This window comes from Canis aureus, chromosome 11 (genome assembly GCF_053574225.1).
Source record: "Canis aureus isolate CA01 chromosome 11, VMU_Caureus_v.1.0, whole genome shotgun sequence".
Taxonomy (NCBI): Eukaryota; Metazoa; Chordata; class Mammalia; order Carnivora; family Canidae; genus Canis; species Canis aureus.
In genome coordinates, this window is record NC_135621.1 from 36550924 (window position 1) to 36570671 (window position 19748).

Consider the following 19748-nt stretch of genomic DNA (forward strand, 5'->3'; position numbering starts at 1 on the left):
GCCCAATTCCATTACTGGTCCCCAAATGGCTATCAAACCCACACAGCTTAGCTAAAAATACCCTTCACACTTGTCAGGCCTCCCCACAGTTAAATCACTGCGAGAAATCCAACAGCTGTACTGAAGGAGACACGTAAATCCAGCTTTGGCCTCGACAGGGCCAGGCTCAGCCACGTGGGCACCACACAGCCAAGGGGGAAGGGGTGAGACCATGTCACTTCTTCCTGCAAGACCCCAAAGTGACCAAAATGGGGTGATTCCAGGAACATGAACAGGGCTTTCGAGGAGTAAAGCCGAACTACTTCTAACGACCTACAACCAACACCTGCTCACAAAGTCACGGGGACGCGAGACAGGTGACCTGCCTGCTCCCCCCCACCCCCAGGATCACGCTGTCAGCCTTTGGAGGGAAGCAGGGCTGGCACGGCCAGTCCCACCCCACCTCTCCTCTGGGGCTGAAGGTGACAGTAGCTCTGCGCAGCATGCAGCTGCGTGCTCATCTTTCCTGCTGAAAGTCTGTGGGGGAAATCACATTTGTAAAACTGGGACTGTTTTACTTTCTTAACAAAGCTCTCCCCAGTCTGGGAGGAAATGTTAGTGAATCTCAACCCACACTTCAAGGTAGTAGAGTAGGTCGCCTTTGAAATAAGGCCAAAGCCTGAACATGCTGAAAAATAAACCGTAATAGGTCTCACATGGGGGTCATAGGCCTTATTTTCCTCTTTATCCAGACTATTAGGAGGATGAAGGAAATAAGAGAAAGAAAGCTTTAGCAAACTCCGGGCTGGGGGCATGGGGGAAGCAGGGAGTGATGCACAGTTAACCTGTAGCCCGCCAGCCAGCCTATACCATGTCCAGGAGCTGCACCAGCCAGGCAAGAGCAATGATTGATTAAAGTGGCCCAAAGGCATTCTCTGCCTCGTTCACCCTTTGACTCACCCCATACTCACCCCACATCACCATCAATGGGATAAGTGGATCTGATGTCTCCCTTATGCCTTTCACTCCCCACTCTATTTTCAGGTGGGGTAGGGTCTTGTAGCATAATAGTGCTATGCATTATCATCCACACTGGCAAATGAGAGGTTTCTATTCCGTCTCTGACCCCTTACAGTAGCACCTGGCAAACAAAGGCCTCCAGGCCCAATCCTCCCCACTTCCTGCTTTTGTGTACAGTTTTATTGGAAGACAGCCTTGCTCATTCATTTGCTTTTCACCTGTGGATGTGTTTGCTCTACAAATGACTGCACAGTTAGGAAACTATGACAGAAAATGTATGCCCCCCCGCCCAAAGCCCTAAGATGTTTACTCCTTGGCCCTTTAAGAAAGAGTCTGCCAATCCTGCCTTAGAAGAACCAGATGATGCTCATAGTAGAGTAAAAGTACAAAGTATTTTCCACACTGCTTAAAGAAAGACCAAGGGCAGCCCAGGTGGCTCAGTGGTTTAATGCCGCCTTCAGCCCAGGGTGTGATCCTGGAGACCCGGAATCGAGTCCCATGTCAGGCTCCCTGCGTGGAGCCTGCTTCTCCCTCTGCCTGTGTCTCTGCCTCTCTCTCTCTCTCTCTCTCTCTCATGAGTAAATAAAATCAAAAGAAAGAAAAGAAAGAAAGAAAAGAAAAGAAAAAGCAAGACCAAAATATCCAGCTGCTGATTGCCTCTCCAGATCTTGATCTCTAACTTAGAGCACTTATGACTTTCTAACACCACTGGATGGACCAGGTGAGACGATGCCAGCTGATCCAGGAAAGTACACTACAAATACCAAAGAATGAGCACTGCCCCTCTGCTGTGGGTTGCAGGTTCTAAGACAAGCCCAAAGGAACTGTGACTTCCACCAATGTTCCCTTGGCTGTCAACTCAGAACAGGCGAAGGGTGCCTTCTAATTTGGTTTCCCAAAGAGTCCGAAGGGGTCAGGTAGGAATCAACTCTGACTCCCAGTTTGATAGTGATGCAGCCTGCTGACAAGTTATGGATCCTCCCATCTCAGCTCTTCCAGGCATTTCTTCTAGCTGAAATGAGTCCTCATTTCAAAGTACAGTCTGGGGCTTCCAGCTCTACATCACTTTCTCCACCAACTGGCCAGACAGCAGAGCTTAGGCTCCTCCATCACAGGGAGTCCTCGGAACAGAATCATTAATCTCTTCACATCTCTCTTCCTCCTCTGTCTTCTCTGTCTGGACTTCTGATGATGTGGAACCGATAAATCACTTATAATCTTTTTATTTTTTTTAAAGAAACTGACACCTGAATATAAACTCTGCAAAAATTCTAAAGATGATATAGAAATGGGCCCCAAAATAGTTTTTATCTTCTGTCCCCAATAATGGCCCCAATTTTGGCATCTTTCTGTATTATTTATTTTCCACCTGCCAGAGGAGTATGATAAGCCTGGACTTTGGCGTGAGCAATTTGCCCAGAGAGTATGTAAAGAAGGAAGCTGACCTTGTGAGGAAGGAATTTTGCAGTGGATATCCCAGTCAACTCATCCTCTCCACCTCGCTCACCACAGCCAATCCTTATCTCGAGCCCACACAGGACTTCACAGCCCAACTGAAGTGCAGTGAATCTGCACTTTGGGAGCACTTGTTCTCTCTTCTGAATGCTTTATCGCAATCATGTTTTGACTTCCTTTCTTCTCACCTCATTTATCACTGCGGTTGGTATCTCTTTGGTTGAGAAAACCAACCATTTTACTGCGAAGGACAGGGCGGTTTATGATGTCTGGAGTGAGGGACAGACATGAAGGAAGGTGGGGAAGAACTGTATAATTCTGATGATAATGGGGCTACTTAACTTTGCTGTAAAGGCAGTTTGGGTGTCTGAAAAATAACTCCTTCCACGTGGAAAGTCTTGCCCTTTTGGACACTCTTGGTTGCCCATCCAACAGTCATCTTTCATCACTGACAGATGCCTGCCAGCGTTCAGAGAGGCAGAGGGCCCAGGTCTAAAGAATGACACATGAATAGTCTACACCAGTTCCAGCACATTCACTGGGCCCCACCCCTTTGTTCCCTCCCTTGCTTCTCCTGCAGCTAGAAAAAGCCAGTGTGACCCAGTTCTACACCAGGAGGTGTGAAAAGACCACTAGGAATGACTTGGGGGCTGAACTTGGCACAGAGTAAGCCCTCAATAAATTTTATTACTGCTACTATTGTTATTACTACTATTAATTTTAACAGAACCTTTTCTTTCCTTTCCTCTCTCCTTATTTCCTTGCATCCCTCCAGTGGTGAGCCAAGGCTGGTTTGGACTTACTCATAAGAGTTGATTATATGCATCTCTTCCCAATAATGAGTTCAGTGACATCACAATGGTAATTTGAAATCAGCCATGAAGGGGATATTTACGCCATGGAAACTGGCAAATGCTATAGCTCAGGACTCTTTTGCCCCCCAAGAGCTAATAGTTAAATACTCACCAGCATGCCTCTCTTCCTCCTTCCTTTCTTTCCAACCATCCATCTCCCTATTACAACCAGTGAGTACCTACTGTATGCAGGACATTACGCTGGGTTCTCCTTGAGAACTCCAAGGTGAGTAAATCACTGCCCAACCTTCAATGATTTTATAGTCTAGCAATAAACTTGTATCTGTGAGGATACATTTGGCGGCAAGTAAAAGAAAACCCAACCAGCAATGGTTCACTTAAGAAAGTCTGGAGGGAGGCAGTAGTCTGGCCACCTGGCAGTGAGTCAAGGATCCCAAACATCCTTGTCAGCCACTCTTTGCATATTGACTTTTCTCCTCATGCCTATGGTCTCATGTGTACAAGAGAGCTGCTGCAGTTCTAGGTATCAAGACTGCTTTCAAAAGCAAGAAGCAGGGACAAGGACTTTTTCTTTTTATCTAGAAAGAAAATCATTTAATCCTCCTAACAAATTCATGAGGTGGCTCCTATAGCAATTCTCGTTTTACAAATAGGGATACTGAGGCCAAAGAGATTAAATAATTTGCTCAAGGCCACACAGCCAGAATATAAATCCAAGCATTCTGACTCCAGAGAGCACGTGCACTATGTCAGATATACCATAATGAGAGATGCGAGCTCTGGAGAACAAAACCACACCATCCACTGCTTCATTACACTACTTCGTACTACCCTCCACTGTCACGTGCATCCACCTCATACCCAAGACTTTTTGTTGCTCAGAAATGAAAATCCTTTTTGTTCATTCTTCTATGACCCCTTCCCCCAATCATGGGCAAAGTATCAGGTGCTTGGATTTGTTAACTGACATGCACCCATCTCAGCCCTAAGACTATCCAACCTGAATGGAAAACCCTGCCACTCCTGGTGCCAGCAGGCCTGCATTTGGCACCTTCCTGTTCCAATTACCCACTTGAAAACCTGGAGACTCCAATCCTGTTGGGAATCAGACGATCTTCTTGGCCTATTGCCTGTTAACTGCACACCCCCCTTTCTGGCGCTGATTTCCTTTGTACTGTGCCCACTGCATGGGAAGATCTTATGATCTGGACCCTCCCAATTACTTTCCCATCACAGCAAGTTCCAACCCCAACTGGCATCCCCACCGCAAAATGCTGGTATCCCCACTAGAGGCACCAAGAAGAAAAACATTACTATTTGCTAGGGTGGCCAAAAGACTTGACTACTCTATTATTAATAATTTTTTAAATAGAAAATATAAGTTCTCTACTGGGTTCTCTGGTGTCTCTATGACATATGCCAGAATCAGAACCTGCTCTGCAAAAGAAAGTCATCTGGTTTGGAAATCTAAGTACCACTTAACTAAGTGCTGTGGAGGACACCGTTCCAAAAGTCACAGCCTGGGGCTGTATTTGTCATGGCAAGTTTAGGTCTGCTACCTGAGCAAGTGCCAACTACCCAAAGGGAACACTGGCTAGTCCTATCACCACTTCTCTCCTGACTTTTTTGCTTTTGGACTTTCTGTTTTCCTTTGCTTTATTCTGTCCTAAAGAGAAAAGGAGATGGAAAGACCAAGTGGCTGCAGGAACCTGTAGGAGACTGACATGAAGGAACCCCTCTCCCATCCCACCCCACCCTGGAAAGAAAGATTACCGGAGGGCTGCACACACACCTTTGTGGGACTCCATTTCAATTGTGTTTTCAATCTGTTGGATCCAATCCCAGAGCTTTCTAAATGGTTTGCTCAGAGTACCTCTGATATACTAGCGAAGAACAATTTGGGAAGGAAAGCTAAACCTCTTACTGTCCCTGAAAAAAGGGAATTGTTGAGAAATACAATTGGTCATTTAGGATTCTATGACCTTGGGCAAAACACAGCACAGCTCCTCATGTCCAGTGCAATGGGGAACTGCATGCTGGGGCTCTGCAGCCAGAACAGCCAGCATGGAATCCTGCCTCTGTCACTAACACGTATGATCTTGGGTGACTTTCTTAACTTTTGTCTCTCAGCATCCCGAGTTCTTCTAGCTCCCTTCAGAGCATTAGTAAGAGGCGTAAATCTGTAAATTTTACACATAGAATGCTCAGAAGAGAGCCTGACACAGCTGTTTGTAATTCACGTTACTTTGTTATTTCGATTATCTGCCTCACCAGATCTTGCATGAACTACAGAAAGTAATATATTTAGGAGATAGAGTTTCCATTCAATAAATATTAGTTTCCCTCGAAAGGAAGGAAGGAAGGAAGGAAGGAAGGAAGGAAGGAAGGAAGGAAGGAAGGAAGGAAGGAAGGAAGGCAAGAAAAGAAAGCAAGCAAGCAAGAAAGAACAGATCAAGTATCTTCATATATATTTTGTTCTATATTTAAGCGCAGATTTTTGGATATTCAACCAATCAACCAAGCCATGTGCCCAGTTATTCTCAACAACCTGACTCCCGCATACTTTCTTCCACTCCATTCCTCAGCAGCACGGTGTGCATTGGTTCTCCGAAGGGAACGTGGACAGGCCCCGCAAAAGAATGCTAGAAGGCTGGATGGGCTGCAAGGGTCACAGGGCCCGAGTTCAGCAGGGCAGAGAGCCCCCTGCCCTGGAGAGGCCATTCAGTCACCCACAGCCCTTGAAGGAGCACCATGACAGAGAAGCTGAGAAGGCAATGAATTCATCATTTCTTTAAAGTTTTATAATAAAACCTTCTGTGAGTCCTTTTCTCTCTTTCACTCTGCAGGGCAACAGCAAGGAAGCTCTGCCAGGATCTGGCCCAATAATTCTGGGGGATTCCCGCCTTCTACGGAGATAATCCAAGCAAAAAGGACTACTGCGTACCCCTCCTGGGAGCCTCCCACCTCTCAGGACAAGGACACCACACCTGTTGGATCTCAGAACCATGCGTCCCTGTTTTTCAGCCTCAGGCAAAATGACAGCACATGTCTAACCACATAGTTGCTGTGGGAAGACCAATGACCACCCAATTGGCGTTTACTGTACGTGAGGCACCTCAGTGGCTCTACAGTTAAGTGTCTGCCTTTGGCTCAGGGCATGATCCCGAGGTCCCGGGATCAAGTCTCACATCGGGCTCCCCACAAGGAGCCTGCTTCTCCCTCTGCCTGTGTCTCTGCCTTTCTCTCTGTGTCTCTGAGCCGAAAGCAGATGCTCGACCACTGAGCCACCCAGGCGTCTCAGAAGAACAATTTTAAAGGCAGTTAAGCTTACAAAAGATCACCACTCCCAGAGCACCCGAGTGGCTCAGTCGGTGAAGCATCTGACTCTTGGTTTCAGCTCAAGTCATGAGTTCAGGGTTCTGAGATCTGAGACCCAAGTGGGACCCATGTCAGCGCAGAGTCTGCTTATCCTTCTCCCTCCCTCTACCTCTCCCCCAACTCACATACACTCTCTCTCAAATAAATAAATAAATCTTAAAAAAAGAAAAGAAAAATGAAAGAAAAGACAAGACCTCCTCTTCTCCCATTCACAAAGGAAATACAAAATAGGACGTGCTGACAAAAATACCTGTCCTGCTCATGTAAAAGCTGGAAACACATCATATGTTCCCTTCCCCTATCCAGCCAACCCTGCTTTGTTGATGAGGACCCCTCAGAGACAACGCCAGCCTCAACTTTCTGCAGGGCCGCAATCCTTCTGGGGTCTGAAATGTTCTCAAGGGAACTTCCATCTCCCATTACTCCCTTCCCTGCCACTGGATCTGAAGAGTTGAATTTATTTTTTGAATGAAGCCACAAAAGTATCCAAAAAAAACCTCCTCAAAGGCAGGAAAGGTTACATACCGTGAAAATATGCTTTCTCTTCTCTCCCCCAAGCTCCCTGATGCAGCCACAGTCTCTCCACAGATACTCAAAGAACATAACACTGGGCGCTGGGCCCCTACGTCCTCGCTGATACCAGCTCTTGTGTGTCTCTATGGACAGGCTCTGTGCTAATACAGGCCTGTGGTGCATGTGTTGGTATACGTGGATTAGCTCTGCATATATTGTGGTAAAACACACCTAACATAAATTTGACCATTTTCACCATTTTCAAGCATATGGTTCAGAGCATTAAATATTTACCTCACCATGCAACCACCACCACCATTCATTTCCAGAACTTTTTCACCTCCCCAACCTGAAACTCCATATCCATTAAACACTCATTTCCCCTTCCACCTCCCTTAGCCCCTGGAAACTACCATTCTACCTGCTGTCTTGAGGAAGCTTGAGGAAGCTACACCCCCCTAGGTATTGCACATAAGGGGAAATATACAGTATTTGTCCTTTTGTGACTTGGGTTTCATTTATCATAATGTCTTCAAGGTTCATCCACGCTACACTCTTCATGTCCCAATCTCCGTCCTTTGGAGACATCTGGCTGGCTCAGTCAGTAGAACATGCAACTCTTAGTCTTGGGGTTGTGGGTTCTAGGCCCTATTGCATGTAGAGCTTACTTAAAAATGGGGTGCCTGGCTCAGTGGTCGAGCATCTGCCTTCAGCTCTGGTCGTGATCCCGGGATCCTGGGATCGAGTCCCACACATTGGGCTCCCCACAGGGATCCTGCTTCTCCCTCTGCCTGTGTGTCTCTGCCTCCCTCTGTGTGTCTCTCATGAATAAATAAATAAAATATTTTTTTTAAAAGATTACTTAAAATAACATTAAAAAAAGAATTTCTTTCCATTTTTAAGGCTGGATAATATTCCACCTTTGTTTATAACCACCTTGTGTTTATCTAGTCATTTCTTGATGGACATCTGGGCTGTTTCTACTTTTTGGTGATTGTGAATAATGCTGCTATGAATGTGAAGGTATAAATATCTGTTCAAGTGCCCACTTTCTGTCTTTGAGGGGTACATACCCAGAAGCGGAACTGCCGGTTCCACTACGGTTAAGTCTACGTGGGAGTTCTGAGGATCCGCCATACTGTTTTCCATGGCAGCTGCATGTGGATTATCTTTAAAACAAATGTTAGTGTGTTCTCCACAATGTTCTATGCTACTATTTCAAAAGCACTTCGTACTCTTCATCTTAAGGGAAGATGAAGTTATTTGTTAATCCCAATTTGATCCTTCACATCCAAGATGCTCAAACAGAATTAACAGACACGAAAGTTGCTAGAAGGGAAATGTGATGATATGACTATCCAGTTATTACTTAACAGTAAACCCACAGGGCATCTGATTATCTTTACTCCCAAAATAGTTCTTCCCCTCCAGATTAGCTGTCCTGAAATAACTTCCAGTGCCCTTTACTCAACTCTTTTCCCAAGTCCCCCACGAAATGAAGCAAAGAACAAAGGTGTCTGTAAAACAGTACTCAGAGGAAATAGCCCATCCTCAACAGGGGGCATCTGAAAGGAAGAGGCAATGGCCAAAATTCTATTTCAGCACACACCCACTAGGCCACCGTGGAAATTTTTAGAATGTTAGAGAGAACCACTTCGTAAATGTCAGACAAAGAGGTTTAAGGAAATAAAAAGAGAACACTCGTTATTTTTGTTTTAGTGAAAAGAAAGAATTGTACAGAGCCTACAGGCAAGCCGAACACGGAGCACTTTTAGAGAAAAGGGCCTTATGAGCACCAAGAAAAAAACCCTCCAAAAGAGAGGTTAAGGCAGATTGTCATTTAAGATGTGAACTTCTCAAACACATGATGAGTCATTCTGTAGGCTGATGCCACTCCTTGCAGGTCACCATCAAGGGTATTAGCACCTCCAGAGCAAAGCCAAAGACTGCCAGTTAATCACCAAAAGAGGCCAGCATGACCAGGGCAGATGAAAACTCTGAAAGTGTGTATCTTAGCCTGTGTCTGTGTTTAAAACAAACAACAGTCCCAGAGATGAAGAAGTATTTTTCTGACTTGACCTCAACCTTAACCCAGGGAGCAAAATCTTACAGAAAAGCTCAGTGTCTACTCTACTCCTTCAATTCCACACACACACACACACACACACACACACACACACGCACGCACGCACGATTCGCTAACACTATGCTTCCAGAATGAAAATGTGTGCCATATGAGGGCATCGAAATTCTTGCTGGCTCACTGCAGGCCACCTGGAGCCCTTGTCTCCAATGCTCATTAGCTTTGTAATTAGAGAGGATGGAACCTCTGCGTTCCCAGATGGAATGCTGTGGTTTTACCCATTTGCAACTCTCCCCACAGGCCCTTGACATGTGTCAATCGCTTCTGATTTTGCTGAGGCATGAATTTGAGTCAAGAGCCCCCAGCGAGAGAAGGGGAGGAGAGAAGAGTGGCCTCAGGTCACCAGAGACCTGCCCTATATGGCCCAGTGTCTTGGGGTTTCTGGCCCCCCCCACTCACACACACTCTCTTTTATTCTTCTTTGTGAAAATATGGCTCTCCCCGAAAAGCTGCCTGCCAGAGCTATTGATAGAAGTGAAGCAAAAATTAAAAAGTCTAGGATTGATGGTTCTTAGCTAAAAATGGTGACTTCCCCTAAATTGGAGATGCTACCTATGTTCTTCTTATGGATCCTAAGTTATAATAAATTTAAAAACATAGGTCAATTCAATGGCACGCTTTATTTATTCATGTTATTTAGGACTTTCATTCTGATATTTAGGTAACCGTTAAAAGTCTGAAAAGGTTACCGAAGTCTCTTAATATTCTGCCACTGTGACTGGCAGTTTGTGAGGTCCTGACTTGTCCTGGGTCTCTCTATCCCTCACACCTCCATCAGCTTTCTGAGCATCTAATAATTCCACTCTGCACAGCCATCCCACTTTTAGGAGACAAGCCCTATTTGAAATATTTCATCTTATGGCCCCCATCCTAATACAGTTTTTCATTCATGTGTCCCTACTTTTAATTCAGAAAGTATGGCAGTTTCATCTGTAATATATGATAAATATTAGGTGTGATGCAATTATCTTAGCAAAACCTTCCAGGGAGGTACAAATATTATTTTTCCATATTTTTATGAATGCAGAGACAGAGAAGGGAAATAAATTGCCCAAGGTCACACAGCAGCTTGGTGCTGGAGCCAGGAATAAGCACGGTCATAACCAAATCACGGTGTGCCAAAGCCTGGATTCTCTGCTATCACAGAAAGAAAGTGATAGCTAGCTGGGTAGCAAGGAAGAATGGTTAGCAAACATTCAGATAACTTTTTGCTTTCTAAATCCTACTGCCCAGCTCTGCAACTTACTAGCTGTGTAACCTTGGGCAACACTTCCCTGTGTACTGCAATTCTCCATCCCTCAGTTTCTTCATCTGTAAAATGAACACAATAGCAGAAGCTGCCTTATAGAATTCCTATGTGGATGAAATATGTTTAGTGCTAACACTGCATCCAGCACATGAGAAGTACATGTGTATAGGAGTGAGCTTTTGCTATTCATACTTGAACTTCCTAGCTAGGCCTTAATCAAAACTCAGCACTTCTTAAACTATGCACGGTGAATGCTTCCCAATGATGAATGATGGAATACTGAATTAGGGTATGGATTGGAAACTGGGGAGCTGATCACAATGTCAAACAGTTTGGCCAACTGGCCTTTGGCCAACTGTTTATACAAACAAGCCATGAAGAAAAAATAAGAAGTGGTGGAAAGAAATGGAATAGATTTGGGGGTATCTGGCTGGCTCAGTTGGTGGAGCATAAGACTTGATCTTGGGGTCCTGAGTTCAAGCCCCACAATGGGTGCAGAGATTACTTTTTAAAAAAGAAAGAAATGGAATTTTAATAAGATGCAAGGTATATAGAAAGTGCTGAATAATGGTATGATCAAAAAAATTTTTTTTAATTTTCTTGAACACCTAACAAAATACTACAGATAACGACTTCCTCCCAAGGCACAGTATGGAAAGTCGTGGGAAGGTGGCAATTTTACAATGGAGAAACCACAAACACTACCTCCATCAGGTGATCAAAACCCCATCAAAGGTGACAAGTCTTGCTGAAAGTATGCACCCTTGATATGATGTGACACCAATAGCACTCTACCATGGCCTTTCTCTTCAAATCCCCAAACCCCAGTCAATTCATGAGAAAAACCTCAGATGAATCCCAATGGAGGAAAAGTCTATAAGAAAACCTAACCAGTACTCTTCAAAATAGCCATGATCACCAAAAACAAGAAACGTTTGAAGAACTAACACAGCCACATGCCTGAGGAGACATGACAGCTGAATAACGTGGTGTCCTGGGTGGGATCTTGGTCCAGGAAAAGAACAAGAGGTTAAACACTAAGGAAATCTAAATAAAATATGGACTTGAGTTAGTAATAACGTACCAATATCAGTCCATTGGTTATGACAAATGTACCACGCTCGCATAAGATGTTAATGATAGGGAAACCAGGGTACATGGGAACTGGGTATGAGTTCTACTATCTATACTAACTTTTCCCTAAATCTAAATCTATTCTAAAACTTAGAAAGCATTAAAAGGATTTTTTAAATTTCTACCAAATAGCCACCTCAAAAACCTCAGGGACCAGGCCGGGCAGAAATTCATCTATAGATTTCTCGTGAGTGGCATGATTCAATGAGGTTTGATAACTCACCCATCATCTGGCTGCTAGGAGAAGACATGGCAGAGATTTCAACCCAGGTCGGACCTCAGGGCCCACCCAGTTAATTGCTTGGCCTTGTGGTTGTCCCCTAACAGGATGGAAAACCCCTGTAGCTATCTCAAGATCAACGGTGTGGCTAAAGCCCCCTAATTGGCTGGGTCCACTGACAAGCCCAGCCCACAGCCCTAGGATTTGCTGTTTTAGATCTTTTGCATCTCACAACCACACTCTAATCCAAGATGACATCCTCCCAACTGGGGGACAATTTAAACAAATTTAAAATGTATTTGAGGGCACCTAGGTGGCTCAGTCGATTGACCTTCTAACTCTTGGTTTCAGCTCAGGATGTGATCTCATAGATCTTGAGATCGAGCCCTGAGACAGGATCCCCGGTAGGCAGTGAGGCTGCTTGAAGATTTTCTCCCATTCCCACTCCCCCTACTCACCTATGCTTGATCTATCTCCCTCTTTAAAATAAATAAATAAATCTTTTTTCAAATAAGTAAATAAAATGTATCTGAGCTCTTCTTTCTCTGTCTCATTCCAAAGTGACACAATGATGGAAGCTGTGAGCTGGCGTTCTCTCAGTGTTCTCTCTAGAACACTACTCCTTTTCTCTCTGCACACCTGTGTGCTATATGGTGTATAGCCAAAGAACAGTCTGGACTTGCTTGAACCTGACAGCAAAGGAGCACTCTTTTTTTTTTTTTTAATTTTTATTTATTTATGATAGTCACACACACAGAGAGAGAGAGAGAGAGAGAGACATAGGCAGAGGGAGAAGCAGGCTCCATGCACCGGGAGCCCGACGTGGGATTCGATCCCGGGTCTCCAGGATCGCGCCCTGGGCCAAAGGCAGGCGCTAAACCACTGCGCCACCCAGGGATCCCAGGAGCACTGTTCTAATAGCCTTCTAGAACACTTCCCTATAAAGCTAAGGCTCTTGGGACTGCTGCCTCTGACTCAAACTGAACTTTCCAAAGATCAGGGATTTTAAGCTACAGACACTGGTGCTGGACAGCAAGTGCCTCAGCCATCAACACATTCTAGGCACAGAGAAGGGGCAGGGGTTGGGAGAAAGCAAAGATGAACCAGACCTGAAGCCTCTTTCAAAGGCACACAGAATCAACAGGGGAAATATGACACCAAATCGTCACCATCACATGAATACCCACCAGATACTACTGGCTTGGTTCTTGGATGAGTACTTTAGAAATACTCTGTACTTAATGCTTGAAAAATCTCTGGGAAGTGGTTGCTGTTATCTCTACTTTCCAGATGAAGAAAGCAAGATGTGGAGGTACGAAGTAACTGTCAAGCAGCAGAGCGCAGTTGGGGGTACCTGAGTGGCTCAGTCCTTGAGCAACCCACTCTTGATTTCGGCTCAAGTCGTGATTTGTGTCCTGGAATGGAGCCCCTCATCAGGCTCCCCACTCAGCAGGGAGTCTGCTTAAGGATTTCTCTCCCTCTCCCTCTGCCCCTCCCTACTTCCATCAAATTAATTAATTTTAAAATTAATTAATTAATTAATTAATTAATTAATTAATTAATTAAAGAAAAAAGATGAGAGCAATTGACATGATCCAGAACCTGGGCTTCTCATCTACCTGTGGTATCATGGGCTATTGTGGGTAACCTGACAAAGAGTGAAACAAGGGCAGGGGTAGTTTATATAAGGACATTTCATGGGCAGGCAAGGCCTGAGATTCTACATTTCTAAAATCTAACAGTGGTAATGCTGATGCCACTGGTCCTCAGACACACACTGAGTAGAAGTCCTCACTGAGCAATAAGGACCATCAACTCTGGGTCAGTTCTATCTGAAGGGGAGGCTGGCTTCATTAGACTTCCATCCTGGGTTTAGGGACACCAACTCCAGACTTAAATTAAGTGGTCTTACTCTGCCCTGAAAGGGTATAAGAAGTACTAACATTCTTCATGAACTCCAAGACATCATTTCTCAGCCTTTCTGAACCCATGTTCCTAAGATGGCTTCTCGGTCCATCCATCATGTTCCTGGCTCGGCCAGAAGACTTGGCCAGCTTTACTCTTGGCATTTTATATATAGAAAAAAAAATAACCAATTGAACAGATATGCTTTATCAAATTAGTCTCTCCCCCACTCCTAATACACATCCCCTCTATACGTTGCGACCCGCCGATGAAGATAGCTGAACTAACAGATGTCATAAAGGAAAGTTAATGTAATATAGTAAAAAGGATTGTCCTTCACAATCTAACTGTATACAGGTCTCTTCACATTGAATCCAGAGCTATGATCTCTTTCATGCACCTATGTATAAATACATATATAAATTAAATTTTCTAAAGCACCACAAATGAATCCACGATCCTGTTTTAGGAAATAATGCCCTGGTTTATAACTCTGAGGTTACCTCTGGTTAAATGAATGTCATCACAAACACATAAGGCAGTGTACTTTTCCCCACCCGCCCCCTAGCCCTCCCCATCTGCTTGGTGTACCCATATGGATTTAATTTTAGTAGACACTGAGCCACCTTGGCAAGAGCAGAGGAGATGTTTTCAAATGCCTCCATGCCACAATGTAAGGTTTATGTTCCTTGAGGTAAGCAACATTCCACATTGCTTCTGGAATGCAGCATAGTCAAAGAGTCAGTGTGAGATGTGGCCCTGAGGTTTAAGGACATGGAGACCTCATCGAGATGAGCAGATTAGAACACCCAGACATTAAGACCCTCTTATGCGAAAACAGTCTACCCCAGTGCAGAATGACCCATGGAGCACCAAGGACAGACACTCCCAAAGACAAGCTGCCACCAACTGCACAGGAGACAGTGTCAGACTCTGATGTGCTTAGACTTTTCTGTCATTCCAGGACGAGCCCCTGAACCACAACTCAGCCTACAGACTCCAAAGGGCAGGGAGACCTCTGAAGAGGGGATCAGAAGGAATAATGTGCAATCTTTTCGCACATACAAATTCTCTGACAAGAAGAAACAGCTCCCACCAGGACTGATTTTACAACCCAGTATGATGTAGTCTTCCAGCCCAGAATCTTTGCCGCAGCAGTTTTACAGAAATGCAAATGTGTCAGGTCTTACCATAATTAGCTACTTTTTTAAAAATGTAGAATTCCCATCTTAAATTGCCTAATGAAGATGGGGTGGTGTAGCTAATCAGAAACCTGGCTTCTGTGAACTAAAAATAATCAAGCTCCTTAATGAAATAAAATAAAAAATGTTAGCCCCTACATTCTGGTGCTTCATAAACCAGTATGCAGATGAAAATAATCAAAACAACAAGCTCCCAAGAAATCAATCTACACAAGCACGACGTTCTGCAACCTGGCAGATTGGAGATTAGCAGAGCTTGGGGGCGGTGGGGGTGGGGGTGGGGGAGCATCTCTCCCAGCAGGAACCACATGCGGCCAATATGGGATCACACACCGAATCCTTCCTTCCTGGAAGGAAACACTCAGGAGGCAGCAGCTTCTCTCACTTCCTCAATGGGATCAGCTGAAATCCATCCACCCGGGAACCTTCAGACCTGTTTCTAATGTTATACAAATGAATTTAAAAGTCACTTCGGGGGACGCCTGGGTGGCTCAGTAGTTGAGCATCTGCCTTTGGCTCAGGTCGTGATCCCGGGGTCCTGGGATCGAGTCCCACATCGGGCTCCCTGCAAGGGAGCCTGCTTCTCTGCGTGTCTCTCGTGAATAAATATATAAAGCCTTTAAAATAAGTAAATAAGTAAATAAATGTCTGTCACTTCGGGCTAAGCAGAAAGTCCAGCAAAATGGAAATCACTACACAGAACCATAAGGGGCAGGTGGCTAACGCCTGGTTAGACTACCACTGGAACTGTGTTCTTGCTCTCAGCTCTCAGAGTTGAGAAGTGACATTTTGAGAGCTGCAAGGGAACCACAGACAGCCCTGAGGGTGAGGTCTCCATGCATCACGTCTATTACAGCATTAAAGAAAAGTGACACACAAGCAGCGGTCCTTGATAACTCATTTTGCCATCTTCTTCCTTAATAAAATATTCTGAACTGAGAAACTGAACACGTTGCAGAAATATGTAATAAGTTGGTGTGCTGAATAAGTGTATCCCTAAAACTTCTATCACTAGGACATTAATAATCTTGAAGGAAAAAAAGGCTCAGTCACTTCAAAATGAACTCTGCCAAGAAAACCTTTCCCTTTCTATTAAAAAAAAAAAAAAAAAAAGCTAGCATCTCTAATAACCCAAAACCTTCTTTTTATTATGGGGTAACTTTAATCTTATTCAAAAGAGGGGGAGGGGTGGAAGTTTAGTTTCTCTTGAAAGAAATGCCAGCTTCAGGCCAATCCAGTGAAGACACATAAAAACAGGGCATAAGCGATCAAAAAGACTTATTCTGGAAAAGTTGCATGTGACTCACTCTGCACATGCACTGACTAGAAGGCGGTTTCAGAAGAGCGCTTTCTTTTCATTGCTTATTGATTGATCTGCATTTCCTACTGGCTCATGTGCTTCCATTCTGCCCGGACCTTAACAACCTACAAACCACTACTTACATGTCTCAGGGGAGCACAATTTGGAAGGAAATGTATCCTTTTATATGCCAATAACCCTCTTCGCATTTATCTATGTATTCTATTTTTGTTGGAAAGCGCAGATTCGAGGGGTCATACATAAGGGGACATACACAACCATCAAAATGAGGCTTCATGAAAAGTGCTATAAAGTTTAGTAATCCCCCTGCCTAATACCTTACCAATGGTCTTATTTTCCCCCCCAGATCAGAGAAAATTAAACTGACAGTTAAGCTAACATGACACCTTCTCCGTAGTACTTCACAATATACCAACACTTGGTACTTGATACCAAGATGAAGTGTAAAAGCAAATGAATCTATAATGCTGGGAAAGCTTGATCATGTTCATGAGTTTATTAAATTTTTTGCATTCTCCTGAACTCAGGGCTCCTCATTTCTTGGTCTGTAACCCAAAAAGGATGACAATGAAATCCACAGCCACCATGGCAGGATATGATGAGTACAGTAATGGAGGCAGGTTCAAAATATGATGGGAACTCATAAAAGTATGATTGAATCTGTTGGGGATATAAGAGTTCCAGTGATTTGGGGACTGGTCAAGGAAAAAGATATGACCAGGAGAGGTAGTGACACACAGCAAGCAATATTGGGACCTGGGGTGGGGAGGACTTAGGGCTTCACGAGTCAGAGAAGTTCCTCACTGCAAGAGACCATCCTGGGGCTTTGCTCAGGGTCCACCATTCAGAAGGGGACAAGAACTAGGGATCTCCCTACAGGGAGAGGAGACAGGAGAGAAGGGTCTAAGTGATATCACTCAGCATTGGGGAGTAACTGAGTCCCAGAGCTCCGGAGGACAGGAGCAGCTTGGGGTCTTATAGCCACAGGGCTCTATCTTAATCAATAACCAACAGATGCTGGGTATAGTTTCACGGGATATGCAAAGCATGCAGGCCCTAGATGCTAAAAATCTGTATGTTTGGGCTATTTTTAAAATAATTAGATGCATTAAAAAATGAGTTTGGCACCAGGTTTTTGAGCTACAGGGTTTTAGCTTGCACCAAAGAAATAAAAAGCTGGGAGCCAATAGAGTGGCCATCTTTTGCACATTTATGTAAAAGGACACAGAAGGGGAATCTTTATAGAGGAGGCTGTGAACTAAACCTTGCAATAAACTTTGCCAAAAAGGTGAGGGATAACTAGACTCCTTGTGGTGACCACTAAAATGTATATAAACATAGTACTGCCACACTATATACTTGAAACCAATAGTGTATGTCAATGTACTTCAATTAAGAAAAAAAAGAAAACCAGTCTTGGCAGAGGAACTGCAAGAAGGTATAGGCACTTGGGACGTCTGAGTGGCTCGTCGGTTGAGCATCTGCCTTCAGCTCGGGTCATGATCCCAGAATCAAGCTCCTTGCTTGGTGGGGACCCTGCTTCTCCTTTTGTCTGCTACTCGCCCCCGCTTGTGCGTGTGCACTGTCTCTTTCTCTGACAAATAAGTAAATACAACCTTTACAAAGAAAGCACAGGCACAGAGACATGGGCAGCTTCCAGGGCTTGCTGTTCAAGGCAACAAGACAGACTATGGGGGACTGGTGGGACTGGAAGCCAGGGAAAAGGCTAGAGAGAAATGAGCCCAATGCATGATACGACATCTAGGAGCACCAGTTCTAGAGTCCAATTCCAATTTCACTACTTTTGAGAAAAAGTTACTTCATCTCTCTAGCTTCCATGTCTTCAGCTATCATTATAAATACCTGTTCCCATGCTGGTTATTCTACATGTGATTAATATGTCAGCAGACAACCATACTAATGACCTGGCCTTGGACGTCATGCCAAGAAAGGCTGACTCCCTGCCACTGACTACATTGCAGAGAACTGCCTATCTACAACCAAGACAGTGACCAGGCAGATCTAGGCTGGGAGGACCCACACAGGATAGGGGGGAGGCAGGAGGCAGGAAAACCACAAGACTGTTGCACCTGTCCTGGCAACGGAGACTGAGGGCCTGAACTAGAACCGTAACAGAAGGATCCACGTGAAGGAGAGGAATCCCTAAGACATTTCTGAGTGTGTCAACAGGGATTGAGGGGAGGAAAGGAGGGGGGAGAGGGGGAGAAAATGAAGAATTCAATGATGGTTTCTGGGGATTCCAGAATCCCTTTTCTCCATGGCCCTTAATCTTTAAAGAAAAATGCTTTAGTGAAAAGAAGCAAGGCTCTAATTTCAGAACAATTCTTCCAACAATTCTTCAGAACAATTCTTCCAGAAAAATGTTACTTTCTGACACAGTACTTTAAAAAAGAAAAGGAAGGGGGTTCCCTGGGTGGCTCAGTTGGTTCAGCATCAGACTCCTGACTTCAGCTCAGGTCACAATCTCAGGGTCATGATCCAGCCCCATGTGGGGAGCATGGAGCCTCCTTTAAGATTCTTTCTCTTCTGGAGACAAACCATGAGAGACTCCTAACTCTGGGAAACAAAGGGCAGCAGAAGGGGAGATGGGTGGGGGGATGGGGTGACTGGGTGACGGACACTGAGGAGGGCACTTGATGGGATGAGCACTGGATGTTATACTATATGTTGACAAAATGAATTTAAATTTTAAAAAATGTAAAAGAAAAAAAAATATTTTCTTCCTCTGCCCCCCCCAAAATAATAAAATAAAACCTAACAAAATTTGTTTTCTTAAAGATTTTATTTATTCATTAGAGACACAGACAGAGAGAGAGAGGCAGAGACACAGGCAGAGGGAGAAGAAGGCTCCATGCAGGGAGCCCAATGCGGGACTTGATCCCGGGTCTCCAGGATCACACCCTGGGCCAAAGGCAGGCGCTAAACCACTGGGCCACCCAAGGATCCCCAAAACCTAACAAATTCTTAACCTAGATTCACAGGTAGAGGGGCACCTGGCTGGTTCAGTCAGCTAAGCATCTGCCTTGGGCTCAGGTCATGATCTTGGGGTCCTGGAATCAAGTCCTGCATCAGGCTCCCTGCTCAGTGGGGAGTCTGCTTCTTCCCTCTCCCTCCTCCTCACCCCTGCTCATGCTTTCTCTCAATATCTCGCTCTCTCTCTCTCTCAAAAAAATAAAATCTTTCAAAACAAAACAAAGATAGGTAGAGTTTTTTCCCTTCCTTTCCTCAACTTTTCCTGCAACATTCTAATTAAGCTGCCCAATGGATTACTAAGATTTTATGCTCTACTCTCTCTCTTACTCCTAAATTGTCAACGTGTTCTCCAACCATAACATCCATTTCTGTCACACAGGGCACTGTATGTAGGGCTATAGTCACTCTGCTACCCCCTAG

At 44.5% G+C, this 19748-nt stretch overlaps 1 protein-coding gene and 1 long non-coding RNA gene across 6 annotated transcripts in view; one reads left to right on the forward strand and one right to left on the reverse strand.

Annotated features, from left to right (window-relative positions):
• The window catches only part of CHST11 (carbohydrate sulfotransferase 11), a 259266-nt gene that overhangs the window by 174794 nt on the left and 64724 nt on the right, over window positions 1-19748 (reverse strand). Inside the window, exons 1-2 of one of the 5 annotated variants that reach the window (XM_077914817.1) lie at window positions 3185-3214; window positions 2445-2946 (exon numbers count right to left, since the gene is read on the reverse strand). The exons of 2 other annotated variants lie outside the window; for them this stretch is intronic. Coding sequence is in view for 1 of the 3 variants with exons in the window: in XM_077914816.1 (XP_077770942.1) it covers window positions 3258-3261 (4 nt within the window). In the remaining 2 variants the exon portion in view is untranslated. Of the gene's footprint in view, window positions 1-2444; window positions 2993-3184; window positions 3215-3257; window positions 3290-19748 lie in introns of those variants that run through there. 2 more of the 5 variants (XM_077914816.1, XM_077914818.1) reach the window with 2 other exon arrangements.
• LOC144323877 (uncharacterized) lies at window positions 1820-6092 on the forward strand. Its single transcript, XR_013389230.1, has 2 exons — window positions 1820-3534; window positions 5763-6092. It is a non-coding gene; the product is annotated as an uncharacterized LOC144323877 (long non-coding RNA).